At 40.3% G+C, this 27,482-nt stretch overlaps 1 protein-coding gene across 3 annotated transcripts in view; it reads left to right on the forward strand.

Annotated features, from left to right (window-relative positions):
• LOC111147045 (calcium binding protein 39 like) overlaps positions 1-24,829 on the forward strand; it is a 114,277-nt gene extending 89,448 nt beyond the window's left edge. For all 3 annotated transcript variants that reach the window (XM_022502908.1, XM_022502909.1, XM_022502907.1), the window contains 4 exons: positions 1,808-1,867; positions 4,269-4,334; positions 12,630-12,773; positions 22,858-24,829. In XM_022502908.1, coding sequence (XP_022358616.1) covers positions 1,808-1,867; positions 4,269-4,334; positions 12,630-12,773; positions 22,858-23,037 — 450 coding nt within the window. In that variant the 3' untranslated portion in view covers positions 23,038-24,829. The remainder of the gene's footprint in view (positions 1-1,807; positions 1,868-4,268; positions 4,335-12,629; positions 12,774-22,857) is intronic.
• Positions 24,830-27,482: the final 2,653 nt, after the last annotated feature.

Raw genomic sequence — 27,482 nt, forward strand, 5'->3', positions numbered from 1 at the left:
ACATTTACTACAAAAATTTGAGGGTGTAGCTAGGAATATATACACACAAGTGTGAGAGTATGTGTGTGTATGGGTGGGTGGGTGTGTAACAGAGAGAGAGAGAACCATTTATTGGCTGTACCCACCATGTACACATGCCAGAGGAATTCTACCCCATCATATTTTATTTTTCTATTATTGGATACGTAAGTTATTTCCAGTTTTTTCCTTTGGAATTTGAAGGAGCTGCTACTAACAGGACTTCCTCCCAATTCCTCTTTCCCTGGAGTAACACTAACAGATAGTGAATGGAAACCTTGACGGGCAGCACTCATCCGCACAATGCTCCGTCTGCTGCCACCACCACGGTGTGTGCAGGCCCGAGGCTGTGAGAGGGCACCGTCCCCACAGTCAAGCCTGCTGACTATTACAACAGGTGGATCCAGGTCTGCTGCAGTCCATAGAAGGAAACCCTTTCTAACAGGGGTCAGCTCAGAAAAATCACTGATCCTGCTCAGGACATTAGGGAAGAGGGTGTCTGAAAACTAGGGACCCCAGAGAATGCCGTGGAACTACCTTGCTCTTTTGGGGGTCCCGTGATAGAGGAACTAGTTTGAATTTTGACCTCAGAGAGAATAGGAATGAATTCCTCTAGCGGGTTTTCCCATTTTAAAGTTCCAGTTCCAAAAGAATGCTGAATGTTCTACTGGGGGAAAAAAAAGTACGGGTTTCTACTGATAGACGCAGTGCTCAATCAACATGTGGTGATAAGTAATAAAATGATATCAATAGCCAGTCTCATTGTCCTGGAACTTGAAAATTAATAGCACAAAAATGCATTAAATATTTTACTTATTTAAATAGAAATAGGTGAGTTTTGCCCTTGCTGCTGCCTTCTTGATCTCTGTGAATTTATGTTGGGATCTTCTATTTGCTTTTAGGAAGTTTTAATTAAATGTGTATTAAAGCATAAGAACTTATTTGGAAAAACTTTAAAATTCTTGTTATGTTTTTAATTAAATTCTACATTCTATCTAGACAGGGTATTTAGCCTCTAAGCTTATAAAAGGGATTAGGTGAGGCTTATTTTCTTTCAACATTAAGGTGAATTAAGGATATAATTTAGGTGTGAGCTGAAGACAGTCAAATGTTCCTTTATGCTTTTGTTCAGTTTTCTGAGAGTTATGCCTATAAGATCAGTCTACTTGTCTTTAGCTTTGAACGAGTGTGTTGTATGACTTAGTCACCACACATCACCACACAGTCCATTAACCCTTGAGCAGGAGGTGCCTGCGATGGCCCAGTTAAGCATCATTTCTGTGCTTCCCAGTATCCTAGGCACCTCTGTTTTAAACGTGGTTAAGAAAAAAACTAAAGGTTGAGATTCCTGAAACTCTTTTAACTTGTGAGATATGGTTTTAAGCCATTAGGCATTCTTTTAAAATAATAAGTTATTAACGACATTTCGAATAGCTCATCATAGACTTTATTTGGATATTTATTAAATTGTGGTCACAATATAGTCATGGCTTGAAGAAATATACTGTTAAACCCCATCTTTTAGGTGCTGTTTGTTTCACTAGTTAAATTATTCCTATCATAAATTTAACAATGATACAAATTAAAACCCCTTGTTGTTGTTGACATGATAAGATGTTGCATTTCACATCTTAAACTAAGAATGGAAATAATTTTGTGGATGTAAAGAAAATATTCTTCAGAAACTATATGTTTCAAATGAATGGACTTATAACATTCTTAGAAAAGACAGATTTATAAAATCTATAGGCTATAGTAATTATATTTCACTTAACTGTTCTTTTTCTAGGACTTACTAACCAGACATAAAGTGTTGGTCGCAGACTTCTTAGAACAAAATTATGACACTGTAAGTAGAAGTCCTTTTTGACATTTTACTTCCTTTTCTTCCCCCTCTCCCCCCTCCTTAGATCTATGGACACTTGCTCCTGTTTATGATTTACAACAGACATGAACCATAGTCTACCGGCACCCAACTTGTCTATTTACCTGGTCATCAGGAAACTTTGTAGAAAATTGAGAAAGGCAGGAGATCGGGGCTTTCTCATTTTTCACACCTGTTTCTGTTGTTGTATCTTGAGCTCCAGAAAATGACTGGCACCTGCTTACTTTGACCCTGATTTAAGAGCATCCACATTGCCCTCAAGGGGCAGTAGGTATCCATAAAAGAGCACTCCACCCTCACTAAAAGAAATCATTTTACTTGCTTGATAATTAGTTTTACTTGTAGAAATGCCAAAATATTTCTGTCTTCCAACTCCCTTCTCAAATGGTGAATCCAACCCATCCTTTTGAGATTCTGCTAAAACATGACTCTTCTAGAAGGCTTTCCTTAATCCCACCCATTCACATTTATGCACGAGTACTCCCTCCCCCGCCCTGCTGCCTCCATTTTCCACATTGTATTATGGTGTGTCTGTACCTTCCTGGCTGGTTCTTGAGCTCCCTGAGAGGCAGGAACCTGATCAGATACTGTAGAGCTAGATGGAATGTTCAAGCCTCATTAGATGTCCATTGATAATAGGTGAAAATAAGAGAGCTAAGATAGTTTATGACGAGACCCGCGGCATTAGCTACTAATCTCTTCTATGGGATGAGTGATGTAAACGTTTTGTGCAGGAATGCTTTGCCTTCAGGAAATAGTACACAACAATATGGAAGACTGTAAACTCATTCTCTTTGATCCCTTATTTACCCGATTTTGTCTTTGTACCTATAGTCACGTCTTGTGTAATTTGGTAGCTACACAGACACTGAGCCTGCTGCACTGACCTGAACACCAGCTCTGAGAACTCATGCTCGCTCAGACATTTCATACTTTCTGAGTTTCATATTTCTTTAAAAAGTAAACTATGAAATGGGAGCACATGACATCTGACTCTAAAATAATGAAACTGGCATCCTGGGGAGTCAGTAATACCTTATACACATATTTGAAGTTTCTGGTCATATATGGTTGCACTCATGTGGAATTTAAGAAACAAACGAGGAAAAAGAAGAGAGAAAGAGAGAAACCAAGAAACAGACTGTTAACTATAGAGAACACACTGATGGTTACCAGAGGGGAGGTAGGTGGAGGGATGGGGGAAATAGGGGATGGGGCTTAAAGAGTGCACTCACTCTTTAAGTGAGCACCAGGTGATGTGTGGAACTGTTGAATGACTACGTTATACACCTAAAACTAATATAATACTGTACATTAACTATACTGGAACTAAAAGTTTTAAAAACTTGAGTCCCACAAAATCCTGAAAGAATAAATAGTAATTCCTTCCTATAAAAGAGTATAATTATTGTGATTTTAATGTGAGCTACATTGTTTTGTTGTTACTTTTCACATTCTTAATTTCCTGTCAGTAATCATCCTCTGTGGGCACTTCTTGCCCTCATCACACCCGTACACACACATCTCACACTCCGCCCTCTGAGGACCAGGAATGGTTTCCACCCTCCTCAGCCCCTGGACTCTCCTACCTTCAGTTCTCCGTTGGGCTTGTTCTTCCTCCCTCCGTGGTTTCTGAGGCATGTCCTTGCCTGGTAGGAGGTCCACGCTTAGCTTCCCCAGCATCTGGTACTCTGTGTGAAAATGAAGGACCTGGGCAATGGTTGACAGCCACAGTGGGAAACAGGGGCCCCAAACCCCAGCGTCCCCCAGCTTTTGGTGAGAGTAGAAGTCCTCCAGAGAGACCAGCTGGAGGTGGCCAAAGTTGCCCTATTCCTCTGTCTACACTATGAACTTGGCAGTTTGATTCTTCATGGAGTATCACGTGAAGCCCTAAGTGTGTTTAATTTTCTCCTAAATTATTCATGTGCTAATAGCTACCAGCTAGCTACCAACCTCTCTAAAATGGCATGAAATGTGTTATTTAGTTACCCATTTAATAGATGAGTTAATAAAATGTTTTATTCAAAAGAATGTATTGAGAGGACTCAAATACTCCATTTTTCTTCTCAATTTTTAATTTGCAAAGCTAAAATTAAGTGGACAAGTACATCTGTTGTATCACTTGACCCTCCTACCCCCCAGTATCTTTATGTGTAAATGAGAATGGCGGAATGGGGGAAAGCTCCCTGTGGACAGTGTGATCAGCACAAGGTTATTAAGCACAGAGACAGATGAAAAGCACAGCTGTTGGGCTGCCCTGGCCTGGCGAGTTGGGGATTTACCTTTGAAGCAAGAGAGCAAGCAACCCTAATGCGGAGAAACCACTGCTAGTTTTATGCTCTAATATTTATTTTCTTTTCATTAGATTTTTGAAGACTATGAGAAATTGCTTCAGTCTGAGAATTATGTGACTAAGAGACAATCTATAAAGGTAATACAAAATTTCTTTATCAGTTGATATCCTACTGGTAAATGATGGCTCTGAGTGGACAAGTACATAAAGAAAAATGAAGGTGTTCCTTTTTTTTTTTTGTAACTTGGAAAATATGTTTCATGTTATGACTGTACTTTGTAGCAAAACAGTGTAAATGCCCTGACTCAAAGACTTTTTGGAAGTAAGAGTATAAACAATAGGTACATGATAAAGTAGAATTTAGTATTTTGCAGCTCCGAAAGAAAATCAAGCTTAAGTTAGTTTAAATACAACCACAGTTCTCTCCTTGGGTGTGTTTTCTGGAGATGAAAAGAAATCACTCTTAGCTTGAAATTAAGATCTGAATTACCATTTACAAGGAAGAATCAGCAAGGTTCTCCTGTAGTTCTCTTTCGGTGTATCTGAAACAGGAAAAAATGACCCTATTTCTCTTAGACATCTCTCTGTAAACTAGACTTTGTAGGCTATTTTACAGAGAAGTGGAGAAGAAAAGGTTATGTAATGGGGCTTACCCCCATCTGAGAAGCACTTACCCCCAGATTTGTAACAAATTTTTCTAAAGTTTTTTTTTTTGTTTGTTTGTTTGTTTTTTACCATTTTGCACTGCTGGATTTCATATTCTGAGCGTTCTTGTTAGTGTTTTACCGTAGGTCATCTTTAACACCTCCATCATTTAACGTGAATGACATTTTCAAATTGTATTTCCAGCAAAGATTCTGAAATATGAAAATAGTCACTCTCAGAGTGACCATTAACTTAGTGTTAAAAGAATAATCTTTAATAATCTTTAATAAATTTGGGTACTTGATCATGGACCCAAAACTGTGCTTTTTTAAAAGTGCTAGTATTATTACACTGAAACAGACTTTGGAAAGAGGTTAAAAGATGGTATCACCAGCTGGAAAAGAAAATAAAGTCAATTCCCAATTATTTGCGAATAGCTTAGTTGGATCAATTATTGGGGATGGTGAGGAGAGTGATAGGGCTTTCCATTTGGTCAACAAATATTTATGTGCTCCTATTCCTAACATTACAGTGACGGCCAAGAACAAAATTAAGTCACACCCCAGTGGACTTCACATTCTGTTGGAGGAGAACAGACAATACATAAATAAAAAGATAAATATATAACTTTCAGGTGATTTTAGAACAATTAAGGAAGGTATAAGGATAGGAAGTGATGACAGGTGATGGGGTGTTTGTGTGGCATTTGCTATTGGAGATTATATCACCTATGAAATGCCTGTGGAAGTTCACTGTCCCCCAGCCCAGACAGCCCAGCAAAGTAGAGCCACATAGTGAGTAGCCTTCCCTCTTGGGGGCACCTAGGTGGCACAGTCGGTTAAACGTCCCACTCTGGGTTTCGGCTCAGGTCATGATCTGTGGGTCTTGAGATCAAGCCCCACATGGGGCTCCACACTCAGTACAGAGTCTGCTTGGGACTCTCTCTCCCTCTCCTTCTGCCCCTCCCCTACCTCCCAGCCTGGCCTGAACTAAATAAATTAATTTTCTAAAAAAGTGCCTGGAAGCAGGCATTTGGTCAAGAGGAGGTAGGACTGCTCCAGTGGGAGTGGGATGTCCATTAGAGCTGCATCTCTATCTACCCTTCAGATCCCACTCAGATAGTCCAAAGAATGTTATTGGCAGGTATTAATTGACTGGCTTCGTCAAGCACTTATATGATTTTTGAGCTTACTAAACATCACACATTAGTTTTACATGTTGGGATAATGACATTCATAGAATAATGTGTTTGGTTCTAAAAATTGAATACACTTTTTTTTAAAGATTTTATTTATTTATTTGACAGACAGAGATCTCAAGCAGGCAGAGAGGCAGGCAGAGAGAGAGGAGGAAGCAGGCTCCCTGCTGAGCAGAGAGCCCCATGTAGGGCTCAATCCCGGACCCTGGGATCACGACCCGAGCCGAAGGCAGAGGCTTTAACCCACTGAGCCACCCAGGGGCCCCTTGAATACACTTTTAACTGAAGTGATAAACAAAGTGTATTTTGTGTGACATTTTTCTCAATTCACTTTACCCCTGATTTTGCCTTAGCCGTGATCCGCCTTCCCCTGAATTTGTGCCCTTGCTGTTCCAGCATTACCCACTGTTGGGGGGTGGGGGGTGGGGGGGGTTGGGGGTCAGCATGCTAATTTCAGCCAGTCATTCAGCACTCTTTATTGAGTTTCCCCTTGTGTGGAAACCCATACACGGTGATCTACGTAGAAACATACCTTGGGGGGCATCTGGGTGGCTCAGTGGGTTAAGCCTCTGCCTTCAGTTCAGGTCATGATCTCAAGGTCCTGAGATCGAGCTCCACATGGGGCTTTCTGCTCGGCAGGGAGCCTGCTTCCCCCTCTCTCTCTGCCTGCCTCTCTGCCTACTTGTGATCTCTCCCTCTCTCTCTGTCAAATAAATAAATAAAATCTTTTAAAAAGAAAGAAAGAAAGAAAGAAAAGAAAACAAAACAAAACATACCTTGGGTTCACTGCTCTTGCTGCTGGAGCCTGGATTGAGGAGATCGAGCTTCAGACAAAGGCAGTGACATCATGCCGTGCTCTCCCAGGTCCAGAAAGCTTAAGAGCGTTTGAAGATAAGGCTGCATCCTGTTGCAGCAGCTGCATACCTGAAGAACAGAATTCCTTATCTGTGAAGGGCTTTACAGCACAGCCAAAACAGGGGAGCTGGTCTGTATTATAGGACATCATTGCCCTCAGAGGGAAGGAGAAACGGAACAGTAAACAGACCTAACAGTGCTCTGAGATCTCTCATACGTTTTCTAAATCCTCCCTCTTTTTAGTGGTAATCTATAAGGTCCTGAACCAAAGTAGCAGCATTGGTATGAACTAAGGCTATGGAACTATAGTGGGATCAAGAAAGCTGAGAGTCAGAGACTTTAGAATTTATCCTTGTACCATTTTCAACAGTGACAGGAATTGCTTATAGAAATTTTTCTGTTGATTGACTGTCTCTAGGGCCTTAAGTGAAGTTACAAAGCTAACAGGTGTTCCTCTAACCATCTCCCTTCCGGGCCTTCTTCTCACTTCTTCCTTCATGTTACGCTGTCATCCCTTCCTACTCATGTGCCCATTGCACTCATTTTGCTCTCAAGGTGTCATCAGCCCCTGGCAGATGCATTTGCACTTGAAAATAGAAGCCTGTTAATTCAGCACGTGTGTGATTGGTACAATATGGAATCGAAATTTGGTGGGTAGTAAAGGGCAGTGAGAAGGTTCCTTCCTCACTGCTATCTGCTGCCACCTGGCTCTCCGCTTCCCAGCCCCCTTTCTGCGTGGCTCTGTGGCCAGACACCTCCGCACTGTACCCAGCAGCACAGGCAAGGAGCAACCGAGTCCACGTGGCGTACTGAAACGCTTCCTTTCCCACTTGATTGTGCTTCCTCCTTACGTACGGATGCCCCAGCCCACTCAGAAGGCCTCTTTCCTGTTCTTTGCTAATCCACCCAGATACACTATGATGGCTGCTACTCTTGCCTAAAATCTTTGACAGTGGCATGTCTCACAAATATTTTATTTGCAGTGTGGTAAAACCAAGCACTGGTTGGACACGGAAGGAAACTGGTAAAAGGCAGATGAAGGATATCTAAGAATGCAGAAATTGTTAAAATGGGTACTAAAGATTTGGCTTTTTTGAATGCTAGATTATAGGCAGAGACATCACCAAAATGGTCTTATTTCCCTGTATTCAAGGAGAGAGCTGTGTACTCCTGTCCTTAATAGAAAAATGTTGTTTTGGAGAGTTCTGCTGGTGCACTGTTGGTTTTTCCTTTTGAGAATTAGGTCTGTGGTAGCAATATGTTCTGTTTTGACCCAGCCATGTTTATATCTCCGAATTCTGTAATATTTTATACATAGATGTTTCATCATTTTAGAAAATAAGAGAGTTTAGATTCTTTTAAGAGCATACTTACAGTATTCTGTAAGTGATAAGCTGTCTTAAAGCTAGGCTATTTTCTGACTCCCCTTGCTTCCAGCTGTCTTTTGGTAATCATATTCTAAATTTTCCTGAACTACCTTGGGATGCTTAGATTCCTGGTGTCAATAAAAAATGATTAACAGAGAAATTCCTTCCCCTCACATGACAGAGCTTAGGAATTTATTTCTTACTATCTTCAGAGCCATTTAATTACTAGCAAGAAAGATTTATATAAATCAAAAGAAGCTTGTAGAATTTTGGGGGTTGTTTCTGGTTCTGGTCAATTTCATTGAAACACTAAGTTTAAAAAAAACCTCATTATTTCTACTTGCTGTGCTCGGCTTTACTCTGTAATATTGAAGCCCATAAAATCTAATATAGAGAACTAAAAACAATTTTTTTCCATTTTATCATTTTAAATGCTTTGTATTAAGATGAAATGCAGCATTTTGTCATTGTCAGTATTAATTAAAATAGATGAACATTTAATGGCTAAAGAGTCAGTGTTGGTCAAATGATTTAACACAATTGATTGTTTTAGAAAAGCAGTGAAATTATATTAGCAAAGGACAGATTGGATAAAACATGTATTACATGTAGGCATCCCTTTGTAATAAAAATTAAAGTGACTTAACTTAATCTGAATTTAACTTATAAATGTCACTTCAGCAAATTCTTGAGTGTGTGTGTGTTTGCACAAATTCTAAGGGTAAATTTTTTTTAATGCAATGTATTGTTGAAAGACCTTTTGATATGTTTATGCGTGTACTATATATGTATTTGTATACATGTGATATGTATTATATTTGATTTTTACATATGTTTTATATAAAAATGTCTTTATATCAATATAGAATCTGTAGGTAGATATACAGATCTATATCTGCAATGAAGCATAGCTATATAAATGCCCATGTAAATCTTAAGTGGGTATAAATTACATACATAGACACATATATAAATTCTGTCAGCTTTACAACCAAAAGTGGCTGGGTCTTTTTTTGAGAGTCTGGGAGCCATCCTGCTGACATGTAAACATGTAGGAATGTGGCACGCCTGTGTCCCCGATGCCGTTGCGGAAATTACCCTTGGTGCTTCTCTCGGAGCTGTAACCATTTGCTTGTCAGAGACATAAGAGTTTTATGATTCTCTTCATTACCTGAATAAAGGCAATTAGCTAAAGCAAGTAGCTTCCTTAGTGGCCAGGTGGGTTCAGAGGGAACTGTGAGGGGTGCATAGCGAAAGGCACTGTCAAGCCCTCCGACAGGGAATGGTTTACCTTTTATCTTGAGAAGACACGTATGTAGGGGATCATGGCTGCTTGGCCATATAAATCAGGTGGAGTTTTATCTGTCTTCCTAATGTCTTTTGCACAGATTACCTATAATGTTGTGTTGCGGATACGCTTATTCAATCATCGAACTGCTTTCTTTCTTCTCTGCATTTTGTGGACTTTATTTCCCCAGCAGCACCCACACACATCACACAGTTAAGCTGTAAAGGGGACAAATACAAACAAGAGTTCATACGTGTCCACACGGAACTTATGTTCCAAAGAGGCAAGTAAGTTTGTACTGTAAGGCAGAGTGAGTACAGCTGGGGAGAAACAGAGCACAGAGCAGGGGTAGAATGGTGGTTCGCAGGGGCTGGGAGGCAGGGGGATGGGAGGTGTTGGTCAGTGGGTTCACACTTTCAGTTATGAGAAGACTAAGTCCTGAGGATCTGATGTACAGCCTGGTGACTACAGTGAATAGTACTGTGAGTACTGTGCTGAGTGCTTGAAATTTGCCAAGAGAAGATCTTAGGCGCTCTCATCACACATCAAACCAAAGGGCAGCTGTGAGGGGATGGATGTGTTAATTAACCGGATCGCGGTCAGGGTTTCACGATGTAAATATATTTCAAATCATCATGACGTGCTCTTCAAATATAGGCAGTTTTGTCAATTATGTCTAAATAAAGCTGGGGGAAACACTGGGGTCAAGGAGAGTGAGGCCACAGAGACAGAACAACGAGGAGTAAGCGGAGCTGCAAGGAAAGGAAGCAGAAGCGACTCCAGAGCATAGAGGCCTTTGAATGCCATCTTAAGGAGTTTAATTTTCTCCCCCGAATCCATAGGCATCCAGGGACTCATTTGTTTATTCGTACTCTCTCGGTGGAATTACTAACATGAATAGGGCTGAGCTTCAGGAAGGTGCGTTTGGCACAAGCAGGAGGGACTGGGTTGGGTCTCGCCTGAAGAAGGGACTGTTCAGCGTGCTTGCCCAGGAGCAGGCGAGAGGCAATGAGGGCTGCAAAGAGGGTATTGGCAATAAAAGCAGAAGGAAGAATGTTGGAGACATTTACAGACAGAAAATTGGCGGACCTTGGATGTAGATTCGATGCAAGGGAAAGAAGGAGCCAAGGAAGATTTCAGCTCTTTCCGAGGAGGCTGGCTGGCCATGGCGTCATTAACAACGAGGGGAAGGAACTGGTTTCAGAGATGCCGAGTGTGACTGGCCAGCAAAGTGGTCCACTGGGCCACCAGACGGGCAGTTAGAAGCATTGGTATAGACCTCAGGACAGGAAAGAAACTGAGACTCCAAATGTAGGTTTGGGAGACATCTCCCTAGACGTTACAGTTGAAGCCATGGGCATAGATGAGACTGGAGAGAGAAGAAAGATCAGAGATTCACGTATACCACTTGGAAAACGCCTACATGTGTAGAGCAGAAGGAAGGAGAACAGTAACACAGGAGCAAAGGAACAAGCTGCAAGAGATAAGAAACCAGAAGAATGCAGTGGCCTTGAAACCAAGAGCAAAGAAGTTTCCAGAAGAGTGTTCAGTTAGCTTTAGATGATGCAGAGAGATTAAGGACAATGAAGATGAACAGTTTACATGACTACTGTCCCGTGTTTGAGACTGACCAGCTAACATCCAACAGTGGTCATTATGTCTTATATTTAACAACCATTATTTCTGTGCACTAACATAACCTTAAGGTATGTAGTTCGTATTTGTTAAATAGACAAAAGATGCACCACAGGCAAGGTCGTTGTTTACTGGCAGCCAGACACACTCACACACACACACACACACTCTCCACTACATGCACATCTCTTGGGTTCTGTTGCTGGACTGTATTGTGATAGACAGCCAGCCCATAGTTCCATGTGCTTTTTTCGCCCATCCAGGATTTCTGTAAGCATCAGTACCATGAGGCATCCAGAAAAAGTCTGGTGAATAGGAGAATTCGAAAATAAGTAGATCATATATAAAACTCTGTGAAGGGTATACATTTCAGCTGCCTTGTTGCTGAAGTTTTAGGAATTGCTACCCCTGTATGAGAATAAAAGTTTATGAGTAAAGAACAGCCAACTGTGCTGCTAGTTGAAGACTATTCTTGGATATTTTTATTTTGTTTTGAATTGTCTTAGTCTGTTTATGCTGCTATAACAAAAATGCCGCAGACTGGGTGGCTTAAGCAACATTTATTTTTCATAGTTTTGGAGGCTATGCAATCCAAGATCAAGGTGCTGGCCGTAAGAGAGCTCTCTGGGTCTCTTTGATAAGAACAGCTGTTCCATTCCTGTGATCCTTCCTTCCCAGAGGTCCTACCTCCCAATACCTTCACATTTGGGGTTAGGATTTCAGCATGTAGATTTTAGGGAGGCACAGACATTCAGCTCATAACATGGAATAATGCTGCATTTGGAGGGAGCTATTAATTTGTCACCAGAAAATGTTTTGTTTTACTCTTTTTTAAAAAGTTGCTTAATATGGATTCAGGGTTAATCTCCCCCTGCCCCCCAGCTATCTAGCTGGTTTTGTAACAGAAGTTAAGGGGAAGGTAAGACTCACTTGACATAACCTGTTTTCCCCAGTGAGCTACTAGAGTACATTTATTCAGGGAAGGGAGGTATAACTGTAGAATCAATTTTGTTATCCTTTCTTATTCTACCATAATGCCTAAGAAGCAATGCAGTGCTGGGAAGCAAGATTAAAGTGAGCAATGAAAATAATAAATTCGTTTCTGGCTAGCTCTGGGTGAGAGCTACAAAGAGAGCTTTTTAAAGCTTCAGCAACGACTGGCTTTAAAAAAAAATTCAGAAATGCATTAATCACCAACTTTAGCAAAACTGTGTGAAAAGCTTAAAGTAACTTAATAATAACTACTCCTTTCATGCCTGTGCTAAATGTTAAGATGCACTTAAGGACTCTTCATTTTTTTCACGTCAACATTCCTAACCACATCTATCGTTTGTTTTTCAGAGAAAAGTGCGATAGATTTTGAATCAGATGACTCTCAGATAGATTATATCTCTGATTTTGGTTTCTTTATTTGTTTCTTTGTTTCTTGTTTTTTGTTTTTATAGCTGCTAGGTGAGCTGATCCTGGACCGACACAACTTTGCCATTATGACAAAGTACATCAGCAAGCCAGAGAACCTCAAACTGATGATGAACCTCCTTCGAGATAAAAGTCCCAACATTCAGTTTGAAGCCTTCCATGTCTTTAAGGTAAAGTGCCACAGAAGTAACCTGGGCATTTGTTTTTTTCGCTTTCCAGTGGCAAACTCCCTGTTGTTTACTCTCCTTTATACTTGAGAGAAAATGAAATAGGCAGTCTTTCCATTTTGCATGACTTGGACGAAATTCTAGAGTTATTTTAATGAATGCCCATTTGTTTCTAATCCCTATCTCTAAATATTTTCACTTTTTTCCACTGAGAAAATAGGTGGATACTGTTTCCCAAAAGTTACTAAAATAATCAGGATAGAGCCAGATTCCAAATCCCGAGTGTTGGAATTTGAATGCTTCGCCTTCTGCCTTAAGTGTTTCTTTGAACCTTAAATGAAGCACTGAAAAAATACTGGGGTACTGCTCATTTTTATTACCTGTTTGGAAATATTTTTTAAGTGCATTTTGCTGTGAATAGAAAGTAGCTCCCATAACACCGGTTTCTTCTGGAGCTATATTCACATGGTACACAAAATTGATATCTTAATTTTATCACTTAATGCTTTGCAGAAGTGAACACTAATCCATTATTGTTATGTATGGGTTTTAGAGCCAGGAGTTTTATTGGCACAGTTCGTCATTGGGTTTGTTTACTCTAGTTTACTTAAACATTTCTTTTTTATATATATTTAGGTTATTTCCATTTTTTTTCCTACTAAGAAGAATGCTGCAATGAGAATTTTCTATATCCAGCTAGTTGGTTTTTTTTTTCCCATATTTAGGATTATTTTCTTAGGATAGATATCTGGAATAGAATTAAGAGGAGAATTCCAAGCTTTTTTGGGGTATTTATAATGTCTGTTCAGTGACTGAATTTATAAATCTGTAAATGGGAGAGACATGGCAATATATAAGGTATATAATTGTTGCTTTGAGAGGTTAATAAAAAAAATTTTTTTTAGTCCATCTTCCAGCTACCAGGTCTGTATTGTCCAGAGAGTCACTAGAGCAATTCAAATACCAAACTAACTTATAAATTCCATTCAGTGGTGTTCAAAATCCCAACAGGACTTCTCCTGGCCCTTGACAAGCTGATTCTAAAATTTGTGTGGTAGAACAATGGGCTAAGATTTTGTGTGGCCACAAAACATAATAGGAAGTATTTAGTTAACTATATCAAATTTAGAACTTCTGTTCATAAAGACAGAATAAGCAAAGTGAAAAGACAGGATAGAATGTGATACATATAACTGACAAATCATTCAGAGAAAGAATTCAATAGAAAAGTGGGCAAAGGAGGCAAGTTGGTCATTTACAGATGAGGGGAACTGAACAATAAATAGGGGAAGATGATCATTTACTAAGTAACATTGGCAATTGCCATTGAAATATCAATGAGGTATCATTTTACATTCTTTGTAATGGTAAAATGTTTAAGTCTGACAAATCAAATATTGGTAAAGTTGGAGGGCAGTGGAGGCTGTCTATATACTGTAAGTTGGTACAACCACTTTGAAGAGCAATTTAGTAAAATAAAGAACTGAATGTACACATATCCTTCAATCTTGAAATCTCATCTCTCAGCAATTTTTTTTTTAAGTAGGCTCCACACCCAGCAAGGAGCCCAACCGCAGGGCTTGAACTCATGACCCTGAGATTAAGACCTGAGCTGAGATCAAGAGTCAGACACTTGAACTGAACCACGCAAGCGCCCCCTCAGCAATTTTTTAGAGACACTCTTCTACATGTGCACAAGGAATCATGTATAAAAATGTTTATCACAACATTGTTTAGAATAGTGTAAAATGAGAAAAAAAACCCACAAATGGTCATCAAAGGAGATGGGGAAAATAAATTGTGTTATATTCGTACAGTAGCATGTAGTAATGCGTTAAAATTAATCGAGTTATATCGATCAATGTGGGTAAATCCCAAACATCGAGTGGAAAAAACAATCATTAAAAAGATATTATTTATTTAAAGTTTGAAAACATTCAAAACAGCACTATATATGGATTCAAACTTATGCAGTTATAGTCTGATAACCTGTATGGGGTTGGTAAATACCAAATTCAGTATAGCAGTCACCTCAGCAGGGAAGGGTAGAGAGGAGGATGGTATCCTGAAGAGGTGACAACAGCCTCCAACTATATCTGTAGTGTTTTATTTTATTAAAAAATCTGAAGGCAAGGGGCACCTGGGTGGCTCAGTGGGTTAAGCTTCTGCCTTTGCCTGAGGTGCATCGGGCTCTCTGCTTAGCTGGGAGCCTGCTTCTTCCTCTCTCTCTGCCTGCCTCTCTGTCTACTTGTGATCTCTGTCTGTCAAATAAATAAATAAAATCTTTTTTAAAAGATCTGAAGGCAAGTATGGCAAAAATTTTAGATTTTGATAGAGCACATAGTGGGAACATGAGTGTGATATGTTTTGTTATACTCTGCTCTATGTCAGAATTATTTCATACAAAATAAATGCAATTCAGAAGAACCATAAATTGATGGCTGTGGCACTGGAAGATGTCTACACAGTAGAAATGATAGACCCTCTCAAGACCGCTCAAGAAACTGTAGAAGGCTGTGTGTCATGTCCTTCAGCTCCCATGGAATTTTAATATATCCTCCTAGATGAGAACAAGCTTCATTTAATTTTGTTCAAAAATGCAGTATTATGGACATGTTCAGTGGGTGGTCAAATAGAAATAACCTACTTCCGTCCTCAGAATTTGGATCCTCTAATCACTGGACAGAGTAGGTGCATTTAAAAATAGCTGACCACTTGTTTACTTGTATGTGTATGAACTGGGCCTACCGTGTACCCTATGTTTCCACCATCAGAGTATGAACTGAATTGTTCACTTGCCAAATACAATATTTTGTTATTTAGAAAAAGTAATGAGTCCTAGAGGTTTTTTTTTTCACAGTTGTGTATTAATAGTTGTTTTTTTTCCCCCCAAAAAAACACCTTCCATAAGGTGCAAAAAATGTGGAACACACTGCTAAAAATGTCTTTGCCAGATTATTTTCATTAGCTTGCCGGTAATTTCAAGGAATTGAATGAGATACCATTTCATGTTTTTTTGTGCTGTGGACAAGCAGGATGGTGTGGTGGGAAAGTGCTGGATGGAAGCCAAGAAACCTGGGTCTTCGTCCTGGCTTAGTTGCCACCAGTGACTTTGGGCAAACCCATCTGGATCCATTTCCTCACTTGTAAAAGTGCAAGAGTTACATTCAAGTCAGTAGTCTGGTTCTAAGACACTAGGTTCTGGAGACCTTTGTCTCTGTGATCCTGGCTTTTCCAGAGATGTGTCTGATAGGAACTCAAGTATCAGCTATGAGCCGAGCTCCCTTTCCTTTCGCTGTTAACTTCCTTCATAGAAAGACCATGATGCTACTTCCTACCATCCTTGGGGATGGGGTGGTCTGCACCTTTTGGCTCACCTCTTAGAACTGCTGGAACTCAGGCATGGCCGGGACAGAAATGTTCCCGAGTGTACTACTCCATCACTCAGATCCTAGCAGTTGGCTGCAATAGCTCTTTCCACGAAAACAAGAAGCTCCACCCTCACCCTTTCCAAAATACAACGGCCCTTTTGACAATTCACCTTAAAAAAGGATACAGAACAAGAAACATCCTAGTTGAGAATCATTTCCGTGTGGTCTTGCTGAAAAGAATGCAGAATTACAAATTAATTTGGTGAAAGCCTAACCATCCCACTTCCTTACCCACTTCCTTAAGGACCTGTCACGAACCACTCCAGTCACAATATACCAAATCTAAGTCTACTGACAGAGAAAACCGTTGAGCCAGGTAAATTTAGGAATCAGCTTTAAGCTGATATAATATTAGTAATTTTTTCTAAAAAATGTTAACGGACAGGGAAAAAGTGTTCATATCAACTTAATGTTTCGTCAACTATTCTAAATAGCGCAGAGTGCTCAATGGTGGCATGCCTTCATCTGAATTCTTTTTTTCCCCTTATTTCACTGAGTGGTGGAGGAGAAAAAGTGAAACCTGACTTCACCTCTCTTTTCTACTTTTTAAAATACTTTCTTTAAAAATTCATAAAATAGGAGCACCTGAGTGGCTCAGTGGGTTAAGCCTCTGCCTTTGGCTCAGGTCATGATCCCAGGGTCCTGGGATCGAGCCCCACATCGGGCTCTCTGCTCAGCAGGGAGCCTGCTTCCCCCTCTCTCTGCCTGCCTCTTTGCCTGCCTCTCTGCCTACTTGTGATCTCTGTCTGTCAAATAAATAAATAAAATATTTAAAAATAAAATAAAAATTCATAAAATAATCAAGTCTATGTTTATCTATAGAAAGGCTTGTAATGGGTTTTAGTGACCAACTTTATCAACATCACCAAAAAGTGTATAAATATATGACTCAGGGTTTGGTTTGATCATCCTGAGGCTGCATATTTATGATATTATTGCTTAGTTTAAAAGATAGAGGAAAATTAAGACTAGTAATATTTATAATAGGAAATGTGAATACTATTAGAATAAGACATTTTTAAAAGTGGCTTTTCCATATAATTTTGGAATAAATTTGTAGTTTCGTATGTAATCCACAGCTGTGTGCAATTTGTAGATCCCAAAGACTTGGATTCCAAAATGCCAAAGCAGTTGTCAGAACAATAATGTCTATTATTACAGCCCTGACTACCCTTTAAATGGTGATTGGCTCCTTTAATGTAAGAAGAAGCTGTAAATATTAAGAACATATTAAGTGAAAAAGCAATTTACAAACCACCGTGTACACAATGCAAGCCCAGTTTTGTTTAAAATATATTTACATATAACTATATGCACAGAATAAAAGGATATACACCAAATGTTCACTGTGGTTATCTTTGGGTGGAGGAATTATTTAAGAGATTTTTTTTTTTCTTTCTTCTTTGTGTCTCTTTTCTCTGTTTTCCTAGTTTTCTACATGTGTCACTTTCCTAGTCAGGGTGATGATAAGGATGGTGGCCTAAGGAGGAGGAGGATCTCAGGAGATTCTGGAGATGTTTAGAGCATCCTGAACTTCCAGCCTGCTCTCCTCCTCCATCCTCCCTTCCTTCCCAGGGTTTTTGTTCCTCCCTGCCCAGGTGGTGGGGCCTGGTCTGGTCCTCTTGGGGGCTCATTGGGGCCTCACAGACATCTGCCAGCTTACAGAGGTAGGAATCAGGTCCTTCTTTCTTAAACAGGAAAAAATTACTGTCTCTGATCAACACCAGCACGAATTACGTCAAGATATTCTAAACATTACATTGCTCAAGCTCGTATTCGTTCAATAGGGTGAGCCTTTAGAAAGAAAAGGCCTTATTTTATACTTCAGTGGAATGAAATTTTGCTTTGAGTTACTTCCATGTAACGGTCATGGGAGCCCCAGTTTCAAATCCACGTACAAAGCATTCTAGGCTTACAGCATGCCTCACAGACAGTAAGGTAAACAAAGTGGAAAACGAGCCTTCCAATGCCTTGTCTAGCGCAAATCCCTCTTGACAAAATAGAATTTGAATGAAATGAATGAATGTGTGTGTAAGACATTCTTTTTTTTTTTTTTTTACTCTTTCATAAAAAGCATTCAGGTTTAAAATAGCGAGCAAAGTATTCGTAGTTTTCTAAGTTAAAAATATTTGAGTTGTGGTCATGATATTTGCCTTTCTCTAACCATGCTTGAGAACTCCATAAATCATATTTCTGAAATATGTGTAAATTAAGGGATACAGCCAATAAGACCACACTGTACAAAGAGAAGCCACAGGTAGTTCCATTTGTTTAACTTGTTTGGGGATGGATTGAAAATAGCCATTAAAAAAAAGAAAGAAAGAAAAAGGGTCCAGCAGAGAAAAAAACAAGAAACTCCCTATACTGGACATGATATTCAGAAGATTTGGTTCATCCTACCTTGATTCAGAAGTGCATTCCTTATGGTACTGGTTCATCTCCAGCCTTCACTGGGGCGGTCAGCCCAACCTCTTCCCCCCTACCCCCCACCCCCACCCCAGGGTATTGTGCACTGATGCCTTCGCTGCCTCTAATCAACAACTCTCTTTAGAGGCAGCACAGTTCAAGAGCCATGAAGAATTAAAATAAGAAAATTTTAAAACCAGAAAACAAATTTAACATTTGTTAGGGGTACAGTGTGGGGAGTCAGTGTAGTCAATCCAGTGGCGCCTGACTCCAAACTCTTCTACATTTCACATTTATTTTGGATTGAAACAGAGAAGCTTAGTTTGTCCAATATATTTAATTTTTTTTTTTTAGAAATAAAGACTGTTATGAGTTATTTATAGAGTTACCACAAAATGCCAGACAATTTCTACCTAAAACTTCACAGCAGCTCCCTTGTAAACAAACAGTAACCACAGGAACCACGAATTTGGCTTCAGCAAAGGATTTTCTGACATACTGCTGATAGGTATGATATAAAGGTCAGGCATTCTAACAATGTAAACCAGTCAGGGGTCCTTTTTAAAACATATATAAATAACAATTTTACTGTATTGTAGTAACCTAAACTTCACCATTCTAACCATTTTAAAGTGTACAGTTCAGCGGCATATAGCATATTTACAGTGTTACATGACTATCATCACTATCTAGTTCCAGAACATATTCCTCACCGCAAAAGGAAACCCTGAACCCATTAGGCAGTTACTCCTCGTTTTCCCATACCCCAAGCCTTTGGCATCTCCTAATCTGCTTTTGGTCTCAATGGATTTGCCTTTCCTGGGTAATTCATATAAATAGAATTATACTGTATAGCCTCTTGAGTCTGCTTTCTTTAACATGTTTTTAAGGTTCACCCATGTTGTAATATGATCAATATTTCAATCAGTTTTATGGCTGAATAGTATTCCATTGTATGGATATGCCACAATTTGTTCATCAGTTGATGGACTTTTGGCTGTTGTGAACAGTGCTGCTACAAACATTTGTGTACAAGTTCTTATTTGAACAGAGTTTTTCAATTATTTTAATCCACAGTTTAATCCATACTTTTCAGTCTTACAGTAATTAAATGTGTAATTGATTGAGGTACTGCCAAATTGCTTACCACAGAGCGTGCACCATTTTACACACCCACCAGCAGTGTAATTGTACAGGGTTCCAATTTCTCCCCTTCCTGACCAATTTGTGTTGTTTTCAGGTTTTTTTATTGTAGTCATCCTAGTGCCTGTGAAGTGACACTCCGTTGTGGTTTTGATTTGCATTTCCCTAATGACTAATAATGTTGAGCATTTTTTCATGTGCTTATTGGCCATTTACATATCTTCTTTGGAGAAATGTCTGTTCAAGTCCTTTACCCCTTTTTAAAAAGTTTTTGCTGCTGCTGTTGTTGTTGTTGTTGAATTGTAAGGGGTCTTTATATATTCTGGATACTAGGCATTGCTCATACATATGACTCACAAATATTTTCTCTCATGCTGTGTGCTGTCTTTTCACTCTCTTGATAATGTCCTTTGATACACAGAAGTTTTACATTTTGATGTTCAATTTATCTGTTTTTTTCTTTTGTTGTTCATGCTTTTGATGTCATAGCTAAGAAACCATTGCCGAATCCAAGGTCATGAAGATAGAGCCCTATATTTTCCTTTGAAAGTTTTATTAGCTCTTATATTAAGGTCTTTGATTGATTATGAGTTAATTTTTGTTTCCAGTGTGAGGTAGATACCAGTTGCCTGGAGCTGCCATAACGAAGTACCATAGACTGAATGGGTTAAGACAACAGAAGTTTATTGTCTCAGCAGGGGTGGGTCCTTTTGGAGAGGTTCACCCCGAAAATCTGTTCTATGCTTACCTCCTAGCTTCTGGTGATTGCCAGCAATCTGTGGGATTCCTTGGATTCGTAACTGCAATATCTGTCTTCATCTTCATCTTTACATCTGTGCATCCCCATGTGTCTCTTTGTCCTACTTTTCTTCTTCTTATAAGGATACTACTCATTGAATTAGGACCCACCGTAATCTAGTATGACCTCATCTGGATTTGATTATGCTTGTAATAAGGTCATAATTATAAGTTCCAAGGATTAGGACTTAAACATTCATATTTTTGAGGGGACACAGTTCAACCCCATACATATGGTGTATGATATTGATTGATTTTATTATGTTGAACCTCCTTTATATTTCTAGAATTCCATTTGTTGATGGCATATAATTCTTTTAATATGATGTTAGATTCAGGCTGCTTGTATCTTAGGGAGGAATTTTTACATCTTTATTCATAAAGGATATTGGTCTCTAGTTTTCCTGTCATGTCTTGGTCTGGCTTTGGCATTAGGTTAAGGCCAGCCTCATAGCATGAATTAGGAAGTGTTCCCTTCTCTTTTATTTTTTGGAAAGAATTTGAAATAGACTGTTAATTCTTCTTTAAAATTTGTAGAATTTACCAGTGAAGTCATTTGGTCCTGGGCTTTTCTTTGTTGGGAACCAATTCAATCCCCTCATAGAAATTTTTAAAAATCACTAAGAGAATACTGTGAATAATTGTAGTGTAATCTAACCAACAAATTTGATAATGTAAATGAAATGGACAAATCCCTAGGAACTTACATATATATAAGTAAGCGAATGTTATGTTCACTTTCTCTGCTGGACCCTTTTTTTTTAAATGGCTATTTTCAATCAGAAAAATCTGATTCATGGATGAGCTTGCATGTCACACAGTAAACTCAGAAATCTAATGTTATGTTCACCTCCTTTGACACTCCACAGCCTTTTCTTCCCCTCTCATAGGGCCTTAACATCCTGTGTATTCTTTTCTTTCTTCATGATTGCTGAGATCAAGCAATGATTGAGGGCTCAAGTTTTTAGCCTTCACTTTCCCCCATAACCCATCCTTGTCCATAGCATGTTTAGAGGATGCACTGCTGGAAGTCTGGGATGGTGCAGGGGGCCCTGGTGGTAAAGCACTCAACCCTTCAGAGGAGTGAGATGCCCAGAACATGAAACCATAGAGCTGTATATAAGAGTCACATACTTTTTTGGGTTTTCTCATGTCGTCATATATATACCATCTAACTTAGAAGTGTGTCCATTGAGAAACATTACACCAATCAGTATTATAGTTTTGAGTTACTGTGTCCTGTTATTATAGCCATTGCTGTCTTTTATAGTACAGCTGAGTTACTAGCCTAGGATAATGGTTTCAACAGGAGTGCACGTAAGAATCTTTTATGAACTAAAGAAAAATACAGAATGCCAGACCTCCAGCCCAGATCTGCTGAGTTGGAATCTCTGGGAGATGGAGGCTGGAAAATTGTAAATTTTAAACCTCCACATTCATAAGGAAAGAATATCGTTGGTGACCTCCAGGGAGGGCAGATGAGAGGGGAACTCTGCATCTTTGTCTTTTTTAAATTTTTCAGCCCAATGAATATATTACCTGTTCAAAAGCTAAATTATAAAAAAAAAAAAGCGCACTCAAATACTACATGTTGTTTGTGTGTGTAGGTGTATGTATACACACACACACGTATGTCATAGGAGAAAAAGGATAAAAACATGCTTCGGGATGGAAGCACGCTGCTCAAGGGGATGAGGGCAGATGGAAAGTGAGAGTTTGCATCTATTTCTAGTGTTTTATTCCTTTAAAAAGAGATTAGAAGTAAAATGGCAAAAATCTGCTCAAGTTGTTGGTGAGTATATTGGTGTCTGATGTTCTTTTCTGTTGGAAAGATTGTATCGTTAAGAACATATAAACATATAAACATTTAAGACATTTAAAATCAAAACAAAGTGGGGCGCCTGGGTGGCTCAGTGGGTTAAGCCTCTGCCTTCGGCTCAGGTCATGATTTCAGGGTCCTGGGATCGAGCCCCGCATCGGGCTCTCTGCTCAGCCAGGAGCCTGCTTCCTCCTCTGTCTCTGCCTGCCTCTGCCTACTTGTGATCTCTGTCAAATAAATAAATAAAATCTTAAAAAAAAAAAATCAAAACAAAGTAAAAGTAAAAACTGTTCACAGTAGCGCTGATGAGTTCCCAGCTGGCTCTCCAGAACAGGCTCTGGATGGGGAGCTACGGATTTTCATCAATAGGGAAGCATAACGTGGGGCTTCTGTATTTTACCAACACAAGTAGCACGGGGACCCCGAGTAGGGTCTGTGTTGTCTCTGGTGTGCGTTCCCTGTCTGAGGTATTTGTTTCTTTTCATTTCAGGTGTTTGTGGCCAGTCCTCACAAAACACAGCCTATTGTGGAGATCCTACTAAAAAATCAGCCCAAACTCATTGAGTTTCTGAGTAGCTTCCAAAAGGAAAGGACGGACGATGAGCAGTTCAGTGATGAGAAGAACTACCTGATTAAACAGATCAGGGACTTGAAGAAAACCACCCCTTGATGGTCTCAGCCACTCTCCCGCCACAGTCACTGTCTCATTTGTTCAGTTTGTACAGAAAGTGTTATTTCAAAAAGTAATTGTTCTCGGGAAGGCTTCGGAGGAGATACCTGGTTTTTCTCAATTCATTGTTCAGGGTAGATGGAATATAAACATTTGAATGAAAAAAATGATTAACCTAGAATAATGTATTCATTTGAATCAAGTCTGTGATGATTTATGTGAAATCAGAGTCACTGTCTTAGACGTTGATAAAAACAGCTTTAACCCTTTGTTGACAAAAGGCAGCAGGGCCGTGGGCTTGCAGACCCGAGCCCTGAGTCACCACAGGCCACCGAGTAGAAGCCTGAATGATGGGCATCCCCAAGCCCTCAAGGTTATATTCTTCTCAGAGAACTGGGGGTGGGGGCGAGAGGCGCAAAGCCATTCCACCCGTCTGCACTTGGACGTACAGATTTCTTCTTCTTTTTTTTAACGTTATGTTAGTCCCCATACAGTACATCATTAGTTTTTGACATACGGATTTCTCATGGTGCTGAAAGCTCTGGCGAGACGAGGCCTGTGTTTTCAGTCATCACAAGTCCTTGTTCCCTGCCTGTCTGCTTTTGACCGTGACTAACTTCCTAGGGAAGCGCAGGCCTCTCTCTGCTTACAGTCCCACTCAATGACCTGAGCCCCCTCCGAGCAGTTATCCTCAGCACCCCACTCCTGGCATACCCCCTGCATCCACAGCCCAGGTAGCCAGGAACTGGCTTGGCCAAAGTAGGACAGATCAGCTCAGCAGGGGTCACGGGGACATAGGGGACCCGCGGGTATGACCTGCTCACTTGAGAACTTGGAACAGATGGTGTAGGACCACAGCTCTAGCAGTAATAAACACTGTCGTTTCGCTCTGACTCCTGGAGTATTAGGGAATGTTTGGAATATTTCATTCCTGTCATTATGGGAGAATTCTTTCATGGTGAAAGTGTGCTTTAGAGTAGGAATCATTGCATTGGGATGCCTCACGTGTACAAAACCGTGGGTCCAGGGGGTTAGCCCGCTTTTATAGACAAGGGAACATTGCCATTGGGAGGGCAAATGAGTAAATGTGTGAAAAACTTCTCAGAGGACTAAAATTTATCTTTTCAGTTTATTTTCTAATTAGCTGGCACTCTAGTTTCCCATCAAAGCTTTCATCAAAAAGGTAGAAAACCTACAAAAATATGGTCTCAAATATTCTCTTGCATACTGGTATGAGTAAGGACTTAATTTGTGTTCTTTAAAAAAGGCATGGGCCAAAAACAACAAAAAAGGCTGTGGTTTATTTCAGAGATCAAGTGTATAAAAAGAAATTTTAAAGCTATATTTACAAGACATTAGGGGTATAACGATTAATGTGTATTTTTTCAGAATTCTGTTTCCAAGTTGTGAGTTGTGGCCTTCTGTAAGGACGCTTGCTTTATAGAATATCGTGTGCTGTGTTCTTCAACCAGGTGTTTCTCCACGAGAGAGGGAAGGGTGCTTCTCCGGGGGTCATTCTCCAGGATCAGTGCCCTCTGTAGATTTTCTATCTGAAGAATTAGCTGGCAGGCCTTCACCCCTCTCGGCAGGGGCCCAGCGTGGACTCCTGAGGCATATAGAGTGGGCCCCGAGGGACACGTTCTGGCCAGCGTCAACGTGGAGGGTCAGCCCATAGCCAACTGATGACCTTCATTCTTTACTCACTGAAGTCAGATTATTTTTATAATGTTTCCTGACAGTCCAGAGTCTCTTAGAATCTGACTTTTCTGGTTTTACTTATTTGATTAAAAGAGAAGACCGTAAATATTAAAAAAGAGAGAGAGAAGGCTCAATAACCATTGTAAGTTTATTCGGTTGCTAACACTGTTCCACAACATCTTAGGACACATGTTTCTATTTGGAAAGCAAGGCCTTTGATAAATAAAACATTTTATTTCCTCTGGGCTTGAATTAGTTCTTTGCTTGCAAGTCCTTATTCTAGTTCAGTACCCATCAGAAAGGAAACTGGAGCCTAAGAGGCATTAATGAAGTAGTTGGGGTTTTGTGTGATACAAATTTGTAAATTATTAATGGGAAAGGGGGGGAGCAAGATGCTCACAGTCAAAATATGTTTGCACAAAATTCACTGTAAATATTGTGAGAATCGAAATTTGAGAACGTCCTATTTAATAAGCTATTTCGAAACACACATTTAAATAAAGACTGACTAAATAAAAAGGTGCCACACACTGCTTGGTCAGTTTCATTCCTCTGCATGTGGCTGGTCTGTGCTCCTGCCCCCATTCCAGACAGGGAGCACAGGGGGAGGGCAGGCTCGAGCTGCCCAGAGACCCCACGCCATTTTCCTTGGCACTTGGTTAACTCCATGACCCTGTTGCTGTCCTGTTGTCCAAGTGAGGCTGTCACTGCCGGAGCTGTACCTGCCTGCCACCAAATACATCACAGCCAGAGGCACTCCCATTTTATATTTGAGGCTCTGAGCAGTTTAACGCCCCCAGACTGCACGGACTACACCTGGATACAAACTGATGGTGGCCTGAGGCCAAAGTCTGCTCTTCCTCCCTTGTTCATCCTCAAGCCTGGGAAGGAGGGGAGGTCAAGGGTGTCAGGAAGTGTTCTGTGCCCTTCACTGCGGCCGGGAGGCTCCTGGGGGTCAGTCCCAGAGTGAGCCATCAGGGATTGAGATCATGATTTTCTTGGACAAGACTCTCGGCTAAAGCCAGTCATCTGCCCAGATGTTAGGATTACTCCTGGAGAAAAGGCCAGGGGGCACACGGCCCTTGTGCAACCTTTCTCAACTGTCAGCCTCCACAGCTTCTCATCCTGGCGGTTCTGGGGCAGCATATACACTGAGGAAGAGTGGCAGAGCCTTTTGAAAGCCTCTGTGACCAGCCAGACTGGTTTGAGTGACACAAAGCTGCATGGAGCCATAGTACCGTCTGGAAAGTACACAAGACCCGGAAGAGATCATAATAATGTAAAAGAAAATGAAACTGGAAAGTCGCTACAATTTTTTTAATATGAAAAGAGAAAGGTTTCAAAGTAGATTCACAGATCTTTCTAGTCTACTTGTATTAGAGGAAATTAAGATTTTATATCTTCTATTTTTTTTTATTTGTTTTCTCTGAAACACTATGTGTGTTATGTTTGGCATGAAATCACCAACTTTCTGTTTATGTTCTTTCAGGAAGGTTTTGGATACAGCAGTGGGCCCTGCAGTTGGACAAAGGTCCGAAACCTATAAAGCTAGACTGTGGTCTTCCTAAGAAGATTGAAAAAAAGTGAAGAGGGATGTGAGCAAGGACACAGTGTTGTTTTTAAAATACAGAAAGTGCTTGTATGTCACTACTGTAGTGAAGCAAAAGAAAAACATGATAAGCCTGGCTGGCACTAGGCCTCCATATCCACTTCACAGAGGAGGACACTAAATTATAGAAAGGGTAGAGGACCTTGCTCCATATCAGACAGCCAGCTGCAGAGCCAGGATTTAGGGAGAGGTCTGACCTCAAAGCCGTATCTTTGGAAACTAGGATGCATACCCAGGCAGCCTCCCTCCCGGCAGACCTGCTCTTCAGCTCTCCACCCCAGGAGGGGCAGACCCTTCCCTCATCATGGCCTCCAAGGAAAAGCGAGAATCCTGAATTCCAGGGCTCAAGGATAACTCAGTGAAAAGACTTCCAAAGCTAGATTCATTGAAGGAGGTCAAATTTGTTCCTCTTGGTTGTCTCATGTTTGGAAGATCAAATTAGACCTATAGGATAAGGAACTCAATCTTCAATTTCTCCGCCATTTTGAGCAATCCCTTGACTCTATGCCAGTATTCATTTCAGACTGTAATACTGCCCCTGCTTTTGTTTTCTTGGCTTGCTTTTTCAGCTGGACATAAGATTGGCTTAGATTTCCTGATAGGAGTGGTTGCTGCCCAGCCAGCCATTCTTCCATCTCACATTCATCCCATGGCCCAGTGCCACAGAACTGCCACGAGGCAACAGTCTGATGGACACACATCTGATTCCTGTCAGGAGGAGGGTGTATGACGACTGACACCATATCATCAAGTCACAAGGCCACATAAAATTCCCAACTCCATTACCATCAATTAATTCAATACTGATCATAGATTAATCACTACACCGTGAGCCATCTATGTTACTTTAAAAAACTGTGATCATGGGGGATCATTAGGGGAACACGTTGTAATACACATTAATTTGTCTTTTAGGGAAGGTTGGAAAACATGAGTCCCCCTCAAGTTTAGTTCTGAAATGTAAAGCCCAAAGCAGGGACACCTGGGTGACTCAGTTGTTAGGCATCTGCCTTCGACTTGAGTCATGATCTCAGGGTCCTGGGATTGAGTCCCACATTAGGTGCCCTGGTTAGTGGGGAGCCTGCTGCTCCCCCTGCTTGTGCTCTCTTTTTCTCTCTCTGACAAATAAAATCTTTAA

The sequence above is a fragment of the Enhydra lutris genome, unplaced genomic scaffold, assembly GCF_002288905.1.
Source record: "Enhydra lutris kenyoni isolate GAN:26980312 unplaced genomic scaffold, ASM228890v2 scaffoldscaffold15, whole genome shotgun sequence".
In the NCBI taxonomy this organism is placed as follows: Eukaryota; Metazoa; Chordata; class Mammalia; order Carnivora; family Mustelidae; genus Enhydra; species Enhydra lutris.